At 44.7% G+C, this 20,286-nt stretch overlaps 1 protein-coding gene across 6 annotated transcripts; it reads left to right on the top strand.

Moving 5' to 3' along the window:
- The first annotated feature begins 984 nt into the window (after positions 1-984).
- On the top strand, positions 985-16,115 carry MFAP5 (microfibril associated protein 5). Of its 6 annotated transcripts, XM_003988377.5 has the most exons (11): positions 985-1,135; positions 1,421-1,558; positions 2,094-2,153; positions 3,453-3,488; positions 7,405-7,449; positions 7,699-7,731; positions 8,152-8,187; positions 11,185-11,214; positions 11,936-12,023; positions 12,619-12,692; positions 14,335-14,746. In XM_003988377.5, the coding sequence occupies exons 3-11, from the start codon at positions 2,096-2,098 to the stop codon at positions 14,445-14,447; spliced, it is 513 nt and encodes a 170-aa protein (XP_003988426.1). In that variant the 5' UTR covers positions 985-1,135; positions 1,421-1,558; positions 2,094-2,095; the 3' UTR covers positions 14,448-14,746. The 6 variants fall into 6 exon arrangements, with proteins under 6 accessions (XP_003988426.1, XP_006933551.1, XP_006933549.1 ...); XM_006933489.4 differs by lacking the exon at positions 985-1,135 and having other exon boundaries at positions 1,316-1,558; positions 12,551-12,692; positions 14,335-16,115; XM_011283787.3 differs by lacking the exon at positions 985-1,135 and having other exon boundaries at positions 1,321-1,558.
- The last annotated feature ends 4,171 nt before the right edge of the window (positions 16,116-20,286 follow it).

The raw sequence follows: 20,286 nt of genomic DNA, 5'->3' as shown, positions 1-20,286 counted from the left end.
ACTGGAATCACATCTGTTTTCCAGCCTCTGCACTCTCACTGCAGAGCACATGGGCGAAGGGCAAGTTCTCAGCAAGGCAGGTCAGGAAGAGCAGGGTTTTATGCTCAGATTTGTTCTAAACTGTGACCAGAACCCATGTGTCTCAGAGATGGAACACGTATAGCCCCTTTGGAGGAGCTGAAGGTGCTATTTCCTTAGTTCTGCTTAAACCCAATGCTCTCCCTTCCTCCCAAATAACTAGTTTCCTTCCTCCCCTCTTCCCTCATCCGTTCCTTTCCCCCTCCCTTATTTTTTTTTTTTTTCTAGTCTGTATTCTATTAACACTCTCTGTCTACCTGTACTCTCCTCGAATTTAGCTCCTTTGGTCTACATTGTTTATCTCCTGACGAGCCAACAGATTAACTTGAAACTTAGACACTTAAATGGGTCCAAGGTCAATGATCCCTCAGATTTGAGTTTCTGTAATTCAAGTTTGTTCCCTCCAAAGTGGAGATATATCATCTTTTTTTTTTTTTTTTAACCAGTCAAAACCTCTAGGTTTCTATGGAATAAGAGCAAATACAAAGTCTTAAAAGCTCCTGGATCTGAGAAAGTTATCTATATGTTTACACGATGTGGGGAAAAGTATGGTTGGAGAATAAGGCCAGCAGAATGAAACTGGCTCCCAATTTCCTTTGGGCTTCAGATAGCATGTTGTCCATAAGATTCCAGAAACCAAGATGCTTAGCATAAGCTTAAACAAAGACAAAAGACAGAAGAAGGTTGGCATGTCCTCTCACAGAACTCCCTTACATTTCAAAAGGATTCAGAGAGTAGTGTATTTTTCAACTTTTCCTAAGCCTAAAGCAGCCAACCCTCCTCCTGGGCAAGGCTTATGTAGTGTCTGTGTTTGTTTGAAAATGGAATAAATAGGATGGGAAGGGAGGGGCAGGAGGGGCAGAACCACATTCTGGAATGCATGTGTCAAGAAAGAGGCAAAGAAAAAAGAGAAACACGGGGATATAAAGGAATTTGGTGGCGTTGAAGAGGTAAATGTGAGTAAAGAAAGTGAGAGGGGAGGATGGCAGAATGATTCAAACATAGAAGACGGCCAGAGAAGGGGCAGACTGTGCAACAATGAGACGGAGCTACTTAGGTAAGGAGCCCAAGGAAAAGGAGGTGGGTGGAGGCTGGGGCCTGGGGCCAGGTTGCAAGAGGGAAAAGAAACTCATGGAAGAAAGGCACACGAGCGGGAGCCAGGCCTCCTAGGGAACGGCATATCACTCACTGGTGTGGTCATAACATTTGGAATGAGGGTGTGAGTGACTGCGAATCCCAGCCCCTTCCCAGTCCAGCCCCATCACACTCCTCTAGCCTGGCTTTCTCCTTCTCTGTGTGTCTCTCTCTCTCTCCCTCACTTTCCCTCATCTCATTGTTTCAGAGTAGGCCAAATTTGAAGTCCTTCCCAGGGAGTGGCCCTGTTCGTCTTATTCTCCAGCCAAAGTAGAAACAGCGAGAGAAGGAGAGACACATTCGGCAGCCAAAGGACTCGGTGGAGAGAGCAGAGAAAAAGTACACAGTGAGTTGTTTGATTGTATATAACCCTAAACAGACAGAGGGAGTGTGTGCGCGCGTGTGTGTGTTTGTGCGTGGGGGAGGTTGAAATTGAAAGGCCGGAGGGGGGGGGGCGGCGATGGGAAATGCCACTGCCTTAGAATTGAGCGGATATCCCAATTATCCGTGGAATTCAACAGGAGACACCAAGTTAAGCAGATGATATTAAAATAGCCACAGATATCAAAAGGGAAAATTAGACACTGGGGGATGAAGGAGGCCAAGAGTAGGGGCAAGCACAGACCATTTAGAACACCAAGTTTCCTCTGACTGGGCAGAAAAAAGTAATGCGAGTTAGAATAATGGTAAGTGATCACAGAATAGGATTGGGAAAAGAATGCTGGGTGAACGAAAAGAGAGAAAGGGCTTGAGTCACATGGGGGACCAGGAAAAACCCTGGGAAGACAAGGGGAGGGGCCCTGCAGGTACCCCTGCCTGAAGTCAAAATGCTGATGTGTCCCTGAGCATTACAACCTCTACTCTCCCAACACCCCCGTCAGATATGCTGCTCTTGGGACCCAAGGTGCTTCTGTGTCTCACTGCGTTCATCATCCCCTCTGGTGAGTCCCTACCTTTGTTCTTTCCTCCCTACAATGCCAGCTCCTCAGCTATACGTGAGTGTGGAGTGTAGGCTGGAGGGCAGGATGGAGGGGAAGTTGAAGAGGAACCACAGCAGGAGCGCCGGCTACTGAGTTCTAGAATAGCCATTAGAGAAATGAACAGGGGTGCCCGAGTGGCTCAGTCGGTTGAGCGTCTGACTTTGGCTCGGGGTCATGATCTTGTGGTTCGCGGGTTCGGGCTCCATGTCGGGCTCTGCGCTGACAGTGTGGGACCTGCTTGGGATTCTCTCTCTCTCCCTGTCTCTCTGCCTCTCCCCCACTCATGCTTTCTCTCTCTCTCTCTCTCTCTCTCTCTCTCAAAAACAAAAAAAATAAGCTTAAAAATTTTTAAAAAGAAAGAGAGGAACAGATTTATGTCTGAGAAGAAAGGGCTAGGAGGAGATCAGAGATGACCTCGGACCCATACTAACCATAAGAGGGTCGCACACATAAATGTACAAGCAAACAAACACCAAAGAAAAAAGAAATGGGCACACAATTGCGTGCACAAACATACAGAGACGGCTAGTAAGAAACTGGACCAAATTCAATTCATAAAGGGAACCCGTGGGAATATATACACTCCCACTTAACCAACACTGGCTCCCGCAACACACAAGCATATCCACACGCACACAAAGAAACGCGTGCCTAACCACACACTCAAGTAAAGTCACTGAGCTAGAAGAGGGGCCACGGAAAGCGAACCCTCGGACGTTGACGAAATCCTACTCTATTTTATTTTCTCATTCTGCCAGATACAGACTGTGAGAAAATCACTTTTGAGGTTGTTCAGTAATGTAGCTCGTACAATGGAGGTTGTGATAGAACAGGGCACATGAGAAAGGCTGCTGGCCCCGTCTGCCCAATAGGACCCCACTCCTGCTGGGGGATTGAGGGCAAGAAGGCACCCCCAAGCCAGGGCTTGGCAAAGCAGGGCTTTGTTCCCAGGAACTTGCTTTTCTTTGAGTGTTTCCCTGTCAGCACTAACGGGCTGAGTAATTTTGAAATTTTTCATTTTTGTGTTAAATAGGCTCCACGCCCAACGTGGGGCTTAAACTCAGGACCTTGAGATCAAGGGTCGCATGCTCTACTGACTGAGCCGGCCAGGCACCCTTGATTTTGTACGGCACTATACAGAAATCCAATGCAGAAAGATCAAGTAAACGATTTTCCCATCATTTTCTGGTTCATCTTATAAAAGCTTTATGGGGTGTAGAGCTAGAGTCATTTATCCCTTTTCTCTTTCCTTTGCCACAGACTGGACACCACTAGGAGCCAATGGTCAACGAGGAGGTACGTAAACCCACGGATCCGGGCTCTGTGTGTATTTTTTGTTTTGGTTATTGTTTTTTGTTTGTTTGTTTGTTTGTTTGTTTTTTTAATATTTATTTAAGTAATCCCGACCCCCAATGTGGGGCTCGAACTCATGACCCCGAGATCAAGAGTCACATGCTCTTCTGACTGAACCAGCCAGGTGCCCGCCCCATCTGCTGGGGTTCTTATCGGTAGAATATGGATTAATGGTCCCAGTTAAAGAATCTGTAATATAAGAGAGAGACATATTGCCAATTTATAGGAAATAAGGTCTAATTCACCAGTTTCCAAAATCCTAATATCCTCTCAAAAAACTTCTTTTGTTTGTCAACTGAAATACCTTTCCCAAAACCTCCTCCATGACCATCCCTCATTTTTACTCTCCTATATACATATCTCGTAGCTTCCTCAGAAAATACCACTAACAAAAGAAAGCATTTTCCCAACCACGTAACAACGGAGAAGCTAACTGACAGACAGGATAAGAAGCCATCTCAGTACGACAGTGAAATTCTGGCACTAAGGGACAGAACCCAAGTCTTGGCTTCCAAAGGGCCACTTCCTTCAGCTTGACGAAGGAAACCCCAATGAACATCTCCACTCTGCCTCCAGACAAACATAACTACAATTTATCTCTTACTTTCCCCGACCCTTGAGAGCCCATTAATGGATCATAAAATCAAATTAGCAGATCACAACTGGCCTTTTGTTTTTGATAAATTAGCATAAACTAAAACAAAAAAGGAGTACTTTGCAAGTACATTGCAAGAGTAAAGCGGCATCATATAAATCTGGTTTCAATTTTCTATGCATACACTGGGGCACAATACAATTTCTTCCTGGGCATCCTGGTACAGTAGATAAAAATGTGGAAACATGGCATTTTCTTTTTCCACTGCTGTGGGTAAAGAGGTCTGAATCCCTCAGTTTCTGAACCCACATCAGAGTTCTGAATTCATTTTTCTGGGCCCGTTACGGTCCAGTCCTTTTCCAGGTGTTTGTGATGCTTCTTTTTTTTTTTTTTTTCAACGTTTATTTATTTTTGGGACAGAGAGAGACAGAGCATGAACGGGGGAGGGGCAGAGAGAGAGGGAGACACAGAATCGGAAACAGGCTCCAGGCTCTGAGCCATCAGCCCAGAGCCTGACGCGGGGCTCGAACTCCCGGACCGCGAGATTGTGACCTGGCTGAAGTCGGACGCTTAACCGACTGCGCCACCCAGGCGCCCCTTGTGATGCTTCTTTAACAGAAATAGAAGATGTGCTAAAAATGCCTGCTTAAGATTTCTTTTCAGAGAACATGCATGAACCCTAAAGAAACATTTATACACTGGCTGCTCACGGATAAGGTGGGTGATCTGAGGAATACACGGGCAAACAGTACTCTATCCAGAAATTCGGAGGCGACAGCAAGGAAACACTTCCAACCCCTCCGCTCTCCCACTGGTTTGCTTCCATCTCTGTGAGTGGCTGGACTGGAACGTAGGACAGGAAGGGAACTGGTGGGATGGCACCGTGTCCTGGAGAGGCTCCACGTCCCTCACGGTTTTTGGAATGACTCGGGTTAGTGGTTTTTCAAATGTCCTAGAGGATTGCAACAGCCTTGGATTTTTTTTTTCACATTTATTTATTTTTGAGAGACGGAGAGAGACAGAGCGTGAGCAGGGGAGGGGCAGAGAAAGAGGGAGACACAGAATCTGAAGCAGGCTCCAGGCCCCGAGCCGTCGGCACAGAGCCCGACCCGGGGCTCGAACTCACAAACCGTGAGATCATGACCCGAGCCGAAGTCGGACGCTTAACCGACTGAGCCATGCACGCGTCCCAGCCTTGGATCTGTTTTACCAAAATTTGTCCTGAAGAAAAGCTAATGTTCAGTGTTAGAGATAAAAAGCCCCTTCTGTAGGATCTAATGACTTTATTTTTATTTTTTAAGAGGATGATGTGGGGTTCTGGGTGGCTCAGTCGGTTGAGCGTCGGACTCTTGATTTTGGCTCAGGTCATGATCTCACGGTTCATAGAATTGAGTTTCCATCTGGCTCTGTGCTGAGTTGAGCTTGGAACCTGCTTGAGATTGTCTCTTTCTTTCTCTCTCACCTCTTGCTCCCCTCCCCCCCCCCCCACTAGGGCTCTCTCTCTCAAAATAAATTGCTTCAAAATGTTTTATTTTTCTTTGCCCTCTACCACAATGATCAATCGCTCTGGCACGCTTTATGAAAATGCTATTCTTTCCAGATTTAACCTGCCGTTTAGACACTGACGGTTAAGGAAAAAAAGTCAAAGGAAACTATGTGAATTTGGTGACCCCTGGTGGGCAAAATAGATTGTGATGACAAGCCGTCTACAAGGAAGGATACTTCTAGATGGGATACTTACTGAATATTTAGATGCTGGGGTGCCTGAGTGGCTCCGTCAATTAAGCGTCTGACTCTTGATTTCATCTCAGGTCTACATCTCACGTTTCGTGAGTTCAAGCCCCCTTCTGAGCTCTGTGCTCGGCAGCGCAGAGCCTGCTTGGGATTATCTTTCTCCCCCTCTCTCTGCCCCTCCCCTGCTCACACACCCTTCCTTTCAAACTAAGTAAACATTTAAAAAAGAAAAAGCAAAGTAACAAAGCTGTGTTGACATCTAAATATTGTTTAAGTTTGTTTATTTTGAGAGAGAGAGAGAAAAGGCGAGTAGGGGAGGTACAGAGAGAGCGAGGGAGAGAGAGAATCCCAAGTAGCAATCTCCATGCCCCGTTAACACAGAGCCAGGTATGGGGATCCATCTCACGAGCCAGGAGACCATGACCTGAGCTGAAATCCAGAATCTGACACTTAACCGACTGAGCCAGCCAGGTGCCCCTGTGTTTTAAAGCAGAGAGAGACAGCTGGTTTTGGATAGTGCTGTTATTTGTAGTTTTGATACAGTTTGCTTGTTTATCCTAATAGATTCCACCTTAAGGCTGGGACCGCTTATTATTATGTCTCCTCCTGCCTTTACCTTTCAATGTTCAACTGCAAGGTCATTCTCTACTATCATTGGCATTTCCCCTCCCCCCCACCCCCTTCACCTCGCTTCTCACTGAGCATCAGAAAATCATCCACATCACCCTTTGGGAACACGCTTATATGTAAGCGTTTCAGCAAACGGATAGCCAATTATGTCCAAATTGTAATTCTCATACTCAGTGTCTTTGGTAAAGACAATTTTCATTTAACGAAAGCATCGCCAAGAGGCCATCAATCCATGGTACTTTTAACAAGCTGTAGGACCTTGGGTAAATTTTTTGTGTGGCACTCGATTTTATCATCTGTAAAAACAGATTTCAATGGTGCTTGGCACGCAGGAAACCCAAGCTAGCTGTATGCTTGTTATCCGGTAGGACAACGAAATGATGTGATTCTTCTCTTCCTATGCTTAACCCACGTATCATGAAGAAAGGGGGTGCCAGTGGAGGATTGTCTGACGGGCACGGAGGGGAAGGCACACAAAGGGAAAAGGATATTCTAGGCTAGGACTGTGTGGGTATATTCAGGGAAGTGGCAAAGCGTGACATTTGTTTGGGTTGCAGGGAAAGGACTTGGTTCGGGAAGCAAACAAAGAAAATCAACCGTGGGATACCCGCTACGTGTGGGCAGCCGTGCTGGACAGTTTCACTTCCTGGGAGTGCAAGAAGGGGAGGGGGACGGAGAGCGCCCAAAAAATATTTTCGGGGGGGGGGCATCCTGGTGGCTCGGTCAATCAAGCATCCGACTCTTCATTTCGGCTCGGGCCATAATCTTCTCTCTCTCCCTGTCTGTCCCTACCCCGCTCCTGCTCTCGGTCTGTCTCTCTCTCTCTCTCTCCTCTCAAAATAAATACATTGGAAAAAAATGTTTTCTGATTTTTTTTTTTTTTTTTTTTTTTTTGCTCAGATGATGTGACTCCAGTGACTCCAGAAGCATTCACAGAAGATCCTAGTAAGCTACCCTTTTTATTTCTGTGCTTTCACACTGGGGCTAGAGGCCCACCCCTGCTGCTGTGAACCTGTCCGATCTTTTCTCTCCCATTGCCTTCTCTGAGAGTCCCTCGCCTTGGCCCAAGAGGTCACGCTCTTTCACTGCGATTTTTCTTGCCTCCTTTAAGATCGCCCCTCTACCCTCCTTCCCCTTCCCTCTTTGCCACGTTTGCTTCCTGCGTTTTTTATTCTTTGTGTTACATGTTTGCAGACCTGGTGAATGAGCCCTCTACAGATGAAACAGGTAAGTTGTACTACAGATCTGTTAAAATGGCATGATTCTTGTTAATGCTCACAACATTTATTTCCAGCGCTTGAATTAATCCTGTATGTTTATCCCTGAGAAAGGGATAGAGGGATCGTGGGTGTTTTGTTCAGTGACAAGTGGGATGAAAGGAAAGGGTCCCACTCGTTTTCTGAAAAAGATGAAACAAAGTGGATTAATAGCTAACATAAGGCACGTGCAATAAAGGATACTGCCAGTAGGGCACATACTCTCCAAAAAAATATTCCCCCTTACTTCAGTTAACTCTATTCCCTTGGATAGAACACACAAACCCAGCCGTAGCCTTGACTTTGCCGTGATAACGTCCATTTTTCCACTCTGACTTCCCCCTTGCCAATTCAAAGCCCTCCTCACACCTGCTGTTTTGTGCCTTTTCAGTTCTGGCCGATATCGAGCCTTCCACAGATGACCTGGGTGAGTTCAGATCTGGGATCCCAGGGCCACTGGGGCCTTTCTGGGCTTTCCCCAGAGCCCATTACGGAAGGCGGTACAGCTGGTTAAAGGTTCCTAAATAGCTACCACTACAGTTTGTGAAAATTCTTCCAACAGTTCAATTTGAATTAGTGATATTTTTGATCCCCTAGTAGGTCCAGGGAGGGACCGTCCTAGGCGTCTGACGTCCGAAACACCGAAGTGCGATATTCCCCTCAAAGTTTCCAAGACTGGATGGGTGAAGGCAAGATAAATATATACACAACTCACTGCTTGGGAAGACAAAAGGAAACTTTCTAGAAGTAATGGTTGAATTGATTCTTGAAAGAATTGGAGCCAGCCAGGCAGTCGAAGAAGGGACGGTATGCACAAAGATGTGAACGCAAAATAAGGCTTGGCACATTGGAGAAACTGAGCTTTTTTAAATAATCAGGGCAAAAATCTACAAGGAATAAGTGGTAGGATGTAAGAAGAGGAGACAGAAACTAGATTACCTTAAAAAAATGGTTACTGAGAACCTGCTACTAGGTTTATAGGAATATAAACCGGGAACACAAAGGTGAACGACACTGATATCCTCCTACGAGATATTTTTTGTCTAATACACAAGATAAACAAATGGCTTTTTTTTTTAATTTTTTTTTTTCAACGCTTATTTATTTTTGGGACAGAGAGAGACAGAGCATGAACGGGGGAGGGGCAGAGAGAGAGGGAGACACAGAATCGGAAACAGGCTCCAGGCTTTGAGCCATCAGCCCAGAGCTGGACGCGGGGCTCGAACTCACGGACCGCGAGATCGTGACCTGGCTGAAGTCGGACGCTTAACCGACTGCGCCACCCAGGCGCCCCCAAATGGCTTTTTTTTTAATTTTTCTTTTTTTTAACATTTATTTATTTATTTATTTAAAAAAAATTTTTTTTTCAACGTTTTTTATTTATTTTTGGGACAGAGAGAGAGACAGAGCATGAACGGGGGAGGGGCAGAGAGAGAGGGAGACACAGAATCGGAAACAGGCTCCAGGCTCTGAGCCATCAGCCCAGAGCCCGACGCGGGGCTCGAACTCACAGACCGCGAGATCGTGACCTGGCTGAAGTCGGACGCTTAACCGACTGCGCCACCCAGGCGCCCCCAAATGACTTTTTTTTTTAATTTTTCTTTTTTTTAACATTTATTTATTTATTTATTTATTTATTAAAAAAATTTTTTGTCAACGTTTTTTATTTATTTTTGGGACAGAGAGAGACAGAGCATGAACAGGGGAGGGGCAGAGAGAGAGGGAGACACAGAATCGGAAACAGGCTCCAGGCTCCGAGCCATCAGCCCAGAGCCCGACGCGGGGCTCGAACTCACGGACCGCGAGATCGTGACCTGGCTGAAGTCGGACGCTTAACCGACTGCGCCACCCAGGCGCCCCAACATTTATTTATTTTTGAGACAGAGACAGAGCATGAACGGGGGAGGGTCAGAGAGAGAGGGAGACACAGAATGGGAAACAGGCTCCAGGCTCTGAGCTGTCAGCACAGAGCCCGACGCGGGCTCGAACTCACTGGCCGTGAGATCATGACCTGAGCCGAAGTTGGCCACTGAACCAACTGAGCCACCCAGGCGCCCCAACAAATGGCTAACTTTAACTTCATTCGGTTTCACAAAATGCCACAATCAGGATAAGCAAAAGAAGCTGTCCAAGATGCGAGAAAAGAGTCCCCCGGGTTAGGAAAGGCTTCCATGGAGGGCACAATGACTAAGTTGGTTCTTGAAAGACAAGCAGAAGTGAATCAAGTAAAGGGAGAAGAGCCTTGGGGTAAAGAAAACAGTATGCGCAAAGGCTTAGGATAGAAATAAAAACCAATCGGAGAATAGTTTATACAAGGGAAGGTTCTCATCAGATTTATGAATTAGAAACCCAGTCAAGATGCTATGGCAATAGTCCCAGTAAAAAGATGAGCGCCTGAACTGAGGAAGAGGTAGTGAGAATTAAGTGTGAACTGTAAGTGAGAGGGGACTGTGGAGATGATGTCCAGTTTTCTGTTGGGTAGCTGGTGGTACCGTTCGCTGAAGAAGAATTTGAATTGGTTCAAAGATAAGACAGTTTAAGATGTACTGGATTTGGGGGATCTTTGAAATACCCACAAACTCTTCCCTAAAGTGGCAGATGGATTTACAGGTCTGGAGCTTAGAAGAGATCTGGGCTGGAAGCAGAAGCTGGAGAACTCTCAGCCGAGAAGCCCGCAATTGCAACTAGGGGGTAGATAAGACCACCCAGCATATTCCTATAGTATCCTGACTATAAACAACTCTTCCAATGGCATTTGTACACATCACTCCCATGGTTAGTGAATTCCTTCAAGACGATTCCCTCCTTGATTTATTATTCATTCTACAAGTTAAGCCCGTGTTTAACTTGACCCTAGGTTAGGTTTGGCTATGGCTGTGACTTTTGCTATTCTTTGCCGAATAACACTTTCATCTAAGAACCCATGACGATGTATCCGATTTACAGAGAAGAAAGTTTCCTTGATGAGCAAGAGCTTCTACAGGATAACAATCTCTTCTCTCCTTCGCTCTAGGATGCGGCTCTTCTGGGCATATGGCCTTTGTCCATACTAAATTTGCTTCTCAGCCACAACACAAAGCTACTCAAAATGCCATCAATTTTTCGATTCTAGAAGAGAGAGGACAGAGGCAAAATCAGATTTCCCATCCTAACTTCTAAATCTGTTCAGTTTTGTGGATCAAAGCAGTCCATTATGGGCTTTCTTTTAGAAGTTGCTAAAAGCAGTATCAACCCATTTTTTATTCATGGGTGCCCCATATGGGCCCCAAGTGAGGCAACATGGGTGCCTCACTTTTTTATTAATGGGTGCCCCATATGGGCCCCAAGTGAGGCCCCAGGGTTACAAAGGGAAAAGGATATTCTAGGTTACAGAGGTAGTAAGTTCTAGAACTCATGATAACTGAATGAAATTTCTGCCTTCCAGCTCCGGCCAATGATAAAAATACCACAGCAGGTATGATTGCCTTTTGCATGTCTTTTTCTTCAGCTTTCTTCTTGGGGATTCCTTATCTCCTTGTTCTTTGGCGGGTACTTGATGTACCTTCTAGTTTGCTTTCCATTCTTTCTCAAAGAGTATTTTTAATGCCCTTCATTCCTGCTCTCCTTTATGACCTCCTGTCCTCGAGGTCATGAAGAAAAGATGGGACCACTGTTGGATGATCCCAAAGCAGTCCTCTTCCTGAGCTACCTTTGGACTTTCTGTGGTGGTTAGTGTGTGGGGAACCGACTGCAAGGACAAGAGGACTGTAGGTGTCATGGGCAAAGTTGCTTTCTGTGATGTACTGATGGTTCTGATGGGCAGCTAGGACTGAAAACTACTGCAACAGAAACTGTGACCCACCTAAGAGTTCTTATTCTCGAGAATGGAGGCAGCAGCATTTCATTTCAGTTTGGTATTTCACACTGCCGCCTGGATAACCCTAGAAAGACTTTCCTAGAAGAACTCTCAGAGATTATTTTAGCTACTTCTGGGTCCAGGTAGGAAAGCACCTAAATTTTATTTCAGCCAGGTTCCTACTGTTCTGCTTTGTTGAACAGGAAGGGCATTCCCCACATTACAATGATCCTGTGGAGAGACTACTTTGTATTTTCCCCCCCGCTCTCTGTACCTTCCTCCATGTCTTTAATCCTTTGTTCATGCCTCTCCCTGTTTTTTTTGTATCGGACTTTTTCAGATTGCCGGGATGAAAAATTTGCTTGCACGAGACTCTACTCGGTGCATCGGCCAGTCAAGCAATGCATTCACCAGTTATGTTTCACTAGGTAAGGGATCCCAGGATGTGCAGAAATCGCCTTCCCTGGTAGTGGTTTCATGTCAGTAACTTTGCAGTGAGCACCCACTGTGGAACTTCAGCCTTTAGTGGCAGAGAAATTTTGAACGTGACCCTCTCAGGGCGGTGCCAGATAGAACCTGGAGTCGGACTTGAGTTACGCGGAAAACAGACTGACTATTAAGACTAGATGTCAGAAGGCAAGGGAAGTGAGGGCTGGAGAAAGGACAGTCATGAGAGAAATACTGCTACAGTGAATCTATGACCCCATAGAAAAAGGCTGAAGCAAAGGGTCCAGCTCTCAATGTCAGAAATAGTGAAGAGCAGTATTAGGCTTGACTCCAGGAGGAATGTGCAAAGTGGCACTAAGAGCAATTAATACCATTCCGTCCCCTTCCCTCCTCTGGGAGGGAAAAATCAGCCCAAAATACTTAAGGAAAGAAATCGAGAGAGGAGGAAAACAGACAGGGGAGAGTGGGGAGTACAGGAGCTGACGAGGCACCCCTGGCCTATATACAGACTAGAGTTCTCCCTCCCGATGGTTTTTGCTGTCTCTTTCCTTAACCATGTTACTGGGACTCTGGCAGTTTACGACGTATGTACATCATCAACAATGAGATCTGCTCTCGTCTGGTCTGTAAAGAACATGAAGTAATGAAAGGTAAGATGATATCTGGTTTTTTAGTGGGGAGGGGCAATGATGAGAGAGGTAAACAGAGACGTGATCCTGATGGATCCAAGGTCTGGCTTCGGAGGAGGGCTTTAGGTCACCCCCTGACCTTCCATCAGTGCCTGCCCCACCAACTTGTGCTAGATAAGCAATCAAGGTAAAGCAGTGTGCTTCGTATATAAAGATAACCCTAAGGAAAATATCTTGGATCTCTTTTCAGCAAGATTGTAACTCCCAACCTCTCCCATAGAGAGAGCTTTCTGAAGCTGGAACTGTTTTGGAGATCATTCACTGGAGTTCTAGGTGAAAAGGCCGAATCAGGGGCACCTGGCTGACTCAGTCTGGGAATTCAAGCCCCACGTTGGGTGTAGAGATGACTAAAAATCAATAAATAAAAACTTTAAAAAAAAGGCCAAGTCAGCCATCACAAATAATAGACTCTACTACCGGCAGCCATGTTCACAAATGAAAAAAAAAAAAAAAAACCTCTCTAAAGGAAAAAAAAAAAAAAAGAAACAACTCCACTATTTGGAGACAATTGATGTTTGGACAGAGCCTATCAGTAAATACAAAACAGGACATTTAGAAGCTGGCTACATTTGAAACAGTTTATCAATTCCAGGAACTATTTACATTACTTAATGCAAAAATTCAGGGGTAGAGGAAGGTAGAAAAACCTGATAAAAACAATTAAAAGGGTCCAACGTGTGTGGTTATACACCGTGCATTGTGGGAACAAAGATACCTCTCACCTTCTCCCTGGCCGGCCCCAAACGATAAGTGTGGTTGGTGAAGGCACCACAGACACAGCCCCTTCTGACTCAACAGCCCGTCTTGCACGGAGCTGCTGAGTAAGAGCTGTAGTTAACTTCGCAGAAGGAAACTTGTTATTTGCCCCCATTGGCCATTGGCCTTGTGCAAGCCACCTGCAAGGGAAGCACCTTGAGACTGAGGATGAGTATTTGGGACTCAGGCACTTTCAAGTGTCTCAGGGGACTTACTAAAGTTAGCCATTTGCACACAGTAAACACTTAGATAGATAGTGAATAACTGAATGTCACTTTTTTGCTATTTAATAAGCCCATGATTAGAAGAATCGGGAGCTAGGCGTGTAGAGCAGCCTAAAATTCACCGGCCAGCCACCTGTGCTAGGTGCTTAGCATTCATTATTTTGTTTTAATACAACTACACTGTTGAGGCAGGTATTTCATGCTTCTTTCACTGCAAGGGATAGTGAGGTTCAGAAAAGTTAAGTAACTTTCTAGTAAGCAATAAATACCCAGTGAGCTGCAGATCGGGGGTTCTAATCCAGATCTGTTTCTCTTCAACCTTTCACGACAGCACACTGCTGTCTTCTCTTTCTTTTTTCAGAAGTTTATTTACTTAGAGAGAAAGCGAGAGAGAACGTATAGGGAAGGGGCAGAGAGAGAGAGAGAGAGAGAGAATCCCAAGTAGGCTCCGCGCTCTGAGCGCAGAGGGCAAGGCAGGGCTCGAACTCATGAACCGTGAGATCACGGCCTGAACTGAAATCGAGGGTCGGACACCCGACCAACTGAGCCACTCAGAAGCCCCGGGTCTTCTCTTTCTCCCCAAACGCCAGCCCTTTGGGCATTATTCTCTGCTTCTCTTCTAGATGAACTTTGCCGTCAGATGGCTGGTTTACCCCCAAGGCGACTCCGCCGCTCCAACTACTTCCGACTTCCTCCCTGTGAAAATGTGAACGTGCAGAGACCCAGTGGTCTGTGATGATCAAGGAAGAGGAAGGAAGAACATGTGGGTGGGAGGGAGAGAATGCTCTAACAAGACCAACCATTGTCAGCTAACCCATAGACATTAGTCGTTCTTAAACCAATCCCTTTGTAGTGTCTAGCTTTGGCCCCCCACTCCCTGATTTATTACCCAGACCGGTCACAAAGTCGTTATTATAGCATGGTTTTGCCGCTTCTCACTACCATAGACATAGTAGATCAATGATAACCAAGTGGCTTATGTACAAACAATCTACATACGGTTTCAAAGGAAAATAAACGTGAGGTTAATATTTACAATTTGAATCTGTCTGAAATAGATCTTAGGGTGGAAGAAGTTGTCACTAGTTTGGCCACAGGACTTCATTTCTTTGACTTTCAAGCCTGTCCTAGATGAACTCCCCATTTACAAGCTCCTCTTTACTCTTATGCTAACTATTTTGCTGGATTTGCCTGGCGGGTCTTCCGGAAGAGTCATGGTAATGTGCGTAGTCCCAGAGATTTCTGAGGCCAAGAGTTAGACAATCCTACCAGCAATATCTAAAGACCCAAGATGAGATCTGCTAAGGCTGAGGCTAAAGAGGAGTAGGCCAAGTATGGAACTTGGACTCATGGTTCCCTATTCAATTTTTCACGCGGTTGTCCCAAACAGGCAAGTAGGGCTAAAAAGTCCTATTTACTTACTCATTTGTGGTCGTGTGGGGTAGGGGTTAGCCCACCTTCCCAAATTAATTAGACAACTTAATGTTGGTGTGAATTTCCTTGGCTACTCCTTTCACCCCATTACTAAACGAAATCTGTAGAGATTATTGTGCAAATGGATTCTGGAAGACCCTGATTGGGGCCTGAAGAAGGACATTCAGACCTCATCTTTAATGGGCAGACAAAGTTTACCTAGTGGTTTATAAGAAAGAATAAAAGAAATAATGTTCAGACAACCTACATTCTTAAGACATGCTGCCACAGTAGGCCCTGGTAAAAGTCCCCATCTTTACCACGACAAGGTTAAGTTTATGTGAGTTCTAAGGTTTTTTAATTCTGTGATTTAAGATTTAAATGCATGATTCGTATTTCTGGAAGCCTAGATGCAATCTGATTCACAACCACCATGTCTGCTTTATGAGGGGAGAGATATCTTATATTAGGAAGCAGTCCACAACGTAATAGAAAAAAAATCCCATTGTAAGTGGCCAATTACAGATTGTAGCTCCTTCTACCTGAAGAACTCAGCAACGTTCCACAGAGGCCAATGAAATTCAAGTAGGAAATAGAGGAATTTGAGGCAAGTTATACGCCACAGAATTCCACTTGGCAGTGTTGGATCCTTTTCATATTGTAAGAAAACTGTAAATGAGGATCAAACTCTGGAGGTTGAGAAACAGTTTAGCCTAATGGGATTTGCTCAGCTGATTGAAGAGAAATGCTAGGAAAAGACCAAAGCATGTAATCTCTCCCCCACAGCCTCTAAAAGTAAATTTGCTCATATACAGACAGACATGTTGAATGCATATTGTAACCACTGTAGAGAAAACTCACAGGCAGAGTCTCCAAGAATCGTTTAACAATCTCTCCACGAACGTGACCCTCCAAGGGAGCACCCCAATCCCAGGATTGTGTATATTGCAAATTAAACACTCTAAAATAAATGTTTCTAATTTCCTCCTCAGAAAAGAGCGGTCTCTGATCTGTTTCTTTTTCTCTTCTATGTTTAGAAAGACCCCAACTGATGTTTTCATCCCCCTTGGGAAAAGGGAGTGCCAGTATCGCTCTCCACTATTCTCTATTGCACCCTTCCTACAATTTTGCCATTGGTTCTCCCAACACCCCAGTTTACTCTCCTCCAGAAAACTCCTCAATTCACCAGAAAGTTCCTTTTCTTTCCTGCTCCGTGTGACAATCTTTACCTACCAACAGTCTTGCTAGGTAAAGGTTCATGCTTCACTCCCTTCTCTTTTGCTTGATCATGTGCCAGTGTTTTCCATTTCTCATTGTTCTTACGTGATTGACCTTTTTTTTTTTTTTCACTCTTGACATATAAACCAACACTTCTTTTTTCTGTAATGTTTATTTTTGAGAGAGAGACAGAGACAGAGTGTGAACGGGGGAGGGGCAGAGAGAGGGAGACACAGAATCTGAACCAGGCTCCGGGCTCTGAGCTGTCAGCGCAGAGTCCGATGCAGGGCCCAAACCCACGAACCTCGAGATCACCACCTGAGCCGATGTCAGACGCCTAACTGACTGAGCCACCCCGGTGCCACCAACATTTCTAATTTGCTTCCCATTCTGTCTTTCCTCCACAACTTCCCCCTAAGGACAGTGCCAGGTCTGTTTCAGGATGTTGTTTTGGTCCTGTTCTTTCCCCGTGTACCCTTGCCCCCTGGCAGAATTTCATTCACCTCCTTTTTGTTGTTTTTCACCCTTGTCCCCATTTGAGGTTCCCGATGCTCTAGTTTTCGTCTCTGGTCACTTCCATGAAAGGATCTGCAAGCCTTGTTCTCTTTCAGGCATTAATATTATCCCTTTCCTGGTGAGCACAAATGACCATATTTTATAGCAAGGAACTTATAGTTTGACGAAAAATGATTCTTTGAAACAAAACAGTGCAACTTTAATGTCGGAACTAAAGGATTTTGTGAAAGTATCTCCAGGCAATTTTTGAGATTGTATGCCTTCCTGACACCTTGAAAGATGGCAGTGTCATCTGCCTATCCATGAAGTCTACTCTTGTTTTCTCTGCCCAGATTGAGTTGATCTGGCTCTGAGCCTAACTTTTTCTATAAAACACGCTTATGAAAATTCTCCTTTCTCCTTGAATGGGAAAAATTCAAGTGTGCACTGTACTCTAAATATAGTTCCATGCACACTTTCTCTGAGTATTCTTTTGACTCACAGGCAGATGGTGCGAACCCCAGCTGGTCTCCCCACTTCTGAGCCTTACTTTTGATGACATCAAGTCGTATATGTTGCTAGCCACAAGCTCCTCCCTCCTCTGCTTCGGGGTGTTTGTGTGTAACCAGATATGTTACACCCGGTCCGAGGCGCAAACAACTTGCAACCTCTAAGGTTCTCCTTCCTTCTGTACCGAAGCAACCGTAAGAAAGAATTCTGAGAAGAAACAGAAAAGAAGATAGAAAAGCATCAGACAAGGGGAGTCAGAGGATGGGAGAGTAATGACAGGTTGACATCAAGACAGGGGACCAGGATGCTTGAAGAATTCACAGATCTGATGGGAAAAGGGAGTGCAGCGAAGAGGTTCTGAGAGACCTGGAACTTTCACAGGGTAGAACGGAAAGACATCAGGGGCCCAGTGGAAGGGAGGCAGGACTGTCCTTATGGATTTGTCCCCTCCTGGAGGCAAAGATTTGGTTAAAAATACAGAACTCTAATCAAAATCAAAATCCTGTATCATTTAGCATTTTCACTAACCAAACATCAGGGAAAGTGACTTGTTGAGGTTCTCTGCGGTAGAGAAAGGAACGTGTGGCTACGGTTTTTTTCTTTCTTTTTCTTTTTTTTTTTTTTCCTCTCTAAAAACCAGTCAAGCAGAGCCAGAAGCAGCAGTCAGACGACAACTTCTGGGCAGAACCTAAGATGGAAAAAGCAAATGCTGTTTATATAAATAGAGGTGCAGAACCGTAACTTCCTGTTGACAAAATAAGCTTCACTTCACCTCAAACCCTCAATTTCTTTTTTAAATAGTTGATAAAGGCTTTTTTTTTTTTTTTTTTTTTTTTTTTGTCCTTTCAATTTGTCCGATCACTTTCAGCAAGGTTCTGGTTTTTTCCTAAGCCAGGGGTCCTGCATTTTTGGTCTCTATCTCTGGTATTTTTCTTTCCTCTCCCTTTTCCTTTCTTCTGTGGGATTACCTCGTCATATATTTGTACTATGTAGCTTTATGGGGTACATTATTAAATTTACATAATAAGCCATGAGGATTGAGTTCAGGATGATCTCCTAAAGTTGTATGAGATTCACCTCCTCTCCTAACCCCCTCCAAAAAAAAAAAAATAAGGAACAGATGAGCTTTGAGCAAAAATATAAGGAACTGTTTAATGGAAAATAACAAGGATGATACTTAAGGGATTGATGGGCATTGAGATATCAACTGTGTCATTAGATACGATTCCCTAACACGGTGTTCTGTTCCTAAAGGTCAAGCACAAGGAGTTACAATGAAGAATAATGAGGACTGCACAGAAAAACACTTCTTCCATTTGTATAAAATTACATCTATCTATCTATCTATCTATCTATCTATCCATTCATTCCTGAAAACTGCTGAAAGTTTGGGAGGAAGAGAAAGTTTTGGGTTTTGTTTTGTTTGTTTGTTTTTTAGATTTTGTTTATTTAAGAAATCTCTACGCCCAACACGGGGCTCAAACTCACAACCCCGAGATCAAGAGTTGTAAACTCCAGGGACTGAGCCAGCCAAGTGCCCCCCCAAAAGTACTACTAATACAAGGAAGCTTATGAAAATGGGTAATGTTGACCTCAAAATCAACACGTGTTGAAAACAAAAATTGCTTCAAAAATGTTCACATAAAATCAGGAATGGCAGCTCCTGAACTGGTTTTTCAGAGAAACTAGTTTGCTGGAAGGTAATCTATAACTTGATAATGTTAAACTATGTTCTTCTGTTGCCAGAATCTCACAGAAACGGGGATGGAAAGATCTGGCGCAGGGTAATAAGTGGTAAAGTACAATATTTCATAAAATAAATTATGACTTGAATTTGTAAGTACAATTCCTTAGAATCATAATAGGTTCTGATGACAGGGGGCAGGAATAATTTCTCTCTTGCCACACAGCGACTGAAAAATAGATCATGGAGCACCTAGGTGGCTCAGTCGTTTGAGCGTCTGGCTTCAGTTTAGGTCATGATCTCATTCATGGTTTGTGGGTTCAAGCCCCGCATGGGGCTCTGTGCGGACAGCTCAGAGCCTAGAGCCTGCTTTAGATTCTCTGTCTCCCTCTCTCTCTACTCCTCCCCCGCTCGCACGGTCTCTCTCTCTCTCCCTCTCAAAAATAAACATTAGAGGCGCCTGGGTGGCTCAGTCGGTTAAGCGTCCGACTTCGGCTCAGGTCATGATCTCACGGTCTGTGAGTTCGAGCCCCGCGTCGGGCTCTGGGCTGATGGCTCAGAGCCTGGAGCCTGTTTCCGATTCTGTGTCTCCCTCTCTCTCTGCCCCTCCCCCATTCATGCTCTGTCTCTCTCTGTCTCAAAAATAAATAAACATTAAAAATATATATATATCATCTATGCATGGGGCATCTACACTCAAATCAACATGGTTCTAGGTATAATAATATATACTTATACATTCTTGTTTATTTTCTTTTCTTAAGGTTTACTTATTTCTTTGGAGAGAGAGAGCATGCGCACACAGGGGAAGAGCAGAGAGAGAGGGAGAGAGAATCCCAAGCAGGCTTCATGATGTTAGTGCCACCAGGGGCAGATCTCACCAACCATTGAGATCATGACCTGAGTGGGAACCAAGATTCAGGAGCTCAACCAACTGAGCCGCCCAGGAGCCCCCATCTTGCTTGTTTTAACATAAAAGAATCTGTGTTTGTTTCAGGGCCAGTTCTGGTGTAGCATTCACTATGTGTGTGCTCCTGAGTGAATGGCTTCTCTACTGTAAATTTATGGGAGTACATCTACCTTAGGAGTGGTTCTGAGAATTAACAAGGTCATGTATTCAACATGTTTAGCACCTGTAATATTACATATTTAAGAAAACAATACGATTTTTTTTCCGCTTAAATGCACTGCTGTCTTCCTAACTGTTCTTGACCAGGGTGACTCTTCTGTTCTTTTCCTTGTAACATAATGAGAT

This window comes from Felis catus, chromosome B4 (assembly GCF_018350175.1).
Source record: "Felis catus isolate Fca126 chromosome B4, F.catus_Fca126_mat1.0, whole genome shotgun sequence".
Classification (NCBI taxonomy): Eukaryota; Metazoa; Chordata; class Mammalia; order Carnivora; family Felidae; genus Felis; species Felis catus.
Note: the sequence above shows the minus strand (reverse complement) of the source record. Positions and strands in the feature narration are given on the sequence as shown.

Bases quoted from the DNA above. Each gene is read 5' to 3' on its own strand.
- MFAP5 (XM_003988377.5), top strand. From the start codon at position 2,096: ATGCTGCTCTTGGGACCCAAGGTGCTTCTGTGTCTCACTGCGTTCATC. The intron at 7,732-8,151 runs GTAAGTTGTACT...GTGCCTTTTCAG, and splicing joins GCCCTCTACAGATGAAACAG to TTCTGGCCGATATCGAGCCT. The intron at 12,024-12,618 runs GTAAGGGATCCC...GGACTCTGGCAG, and splicing joins CACCAGTTATGTTTCACTAG to TTTACGACGTATGTACATCA.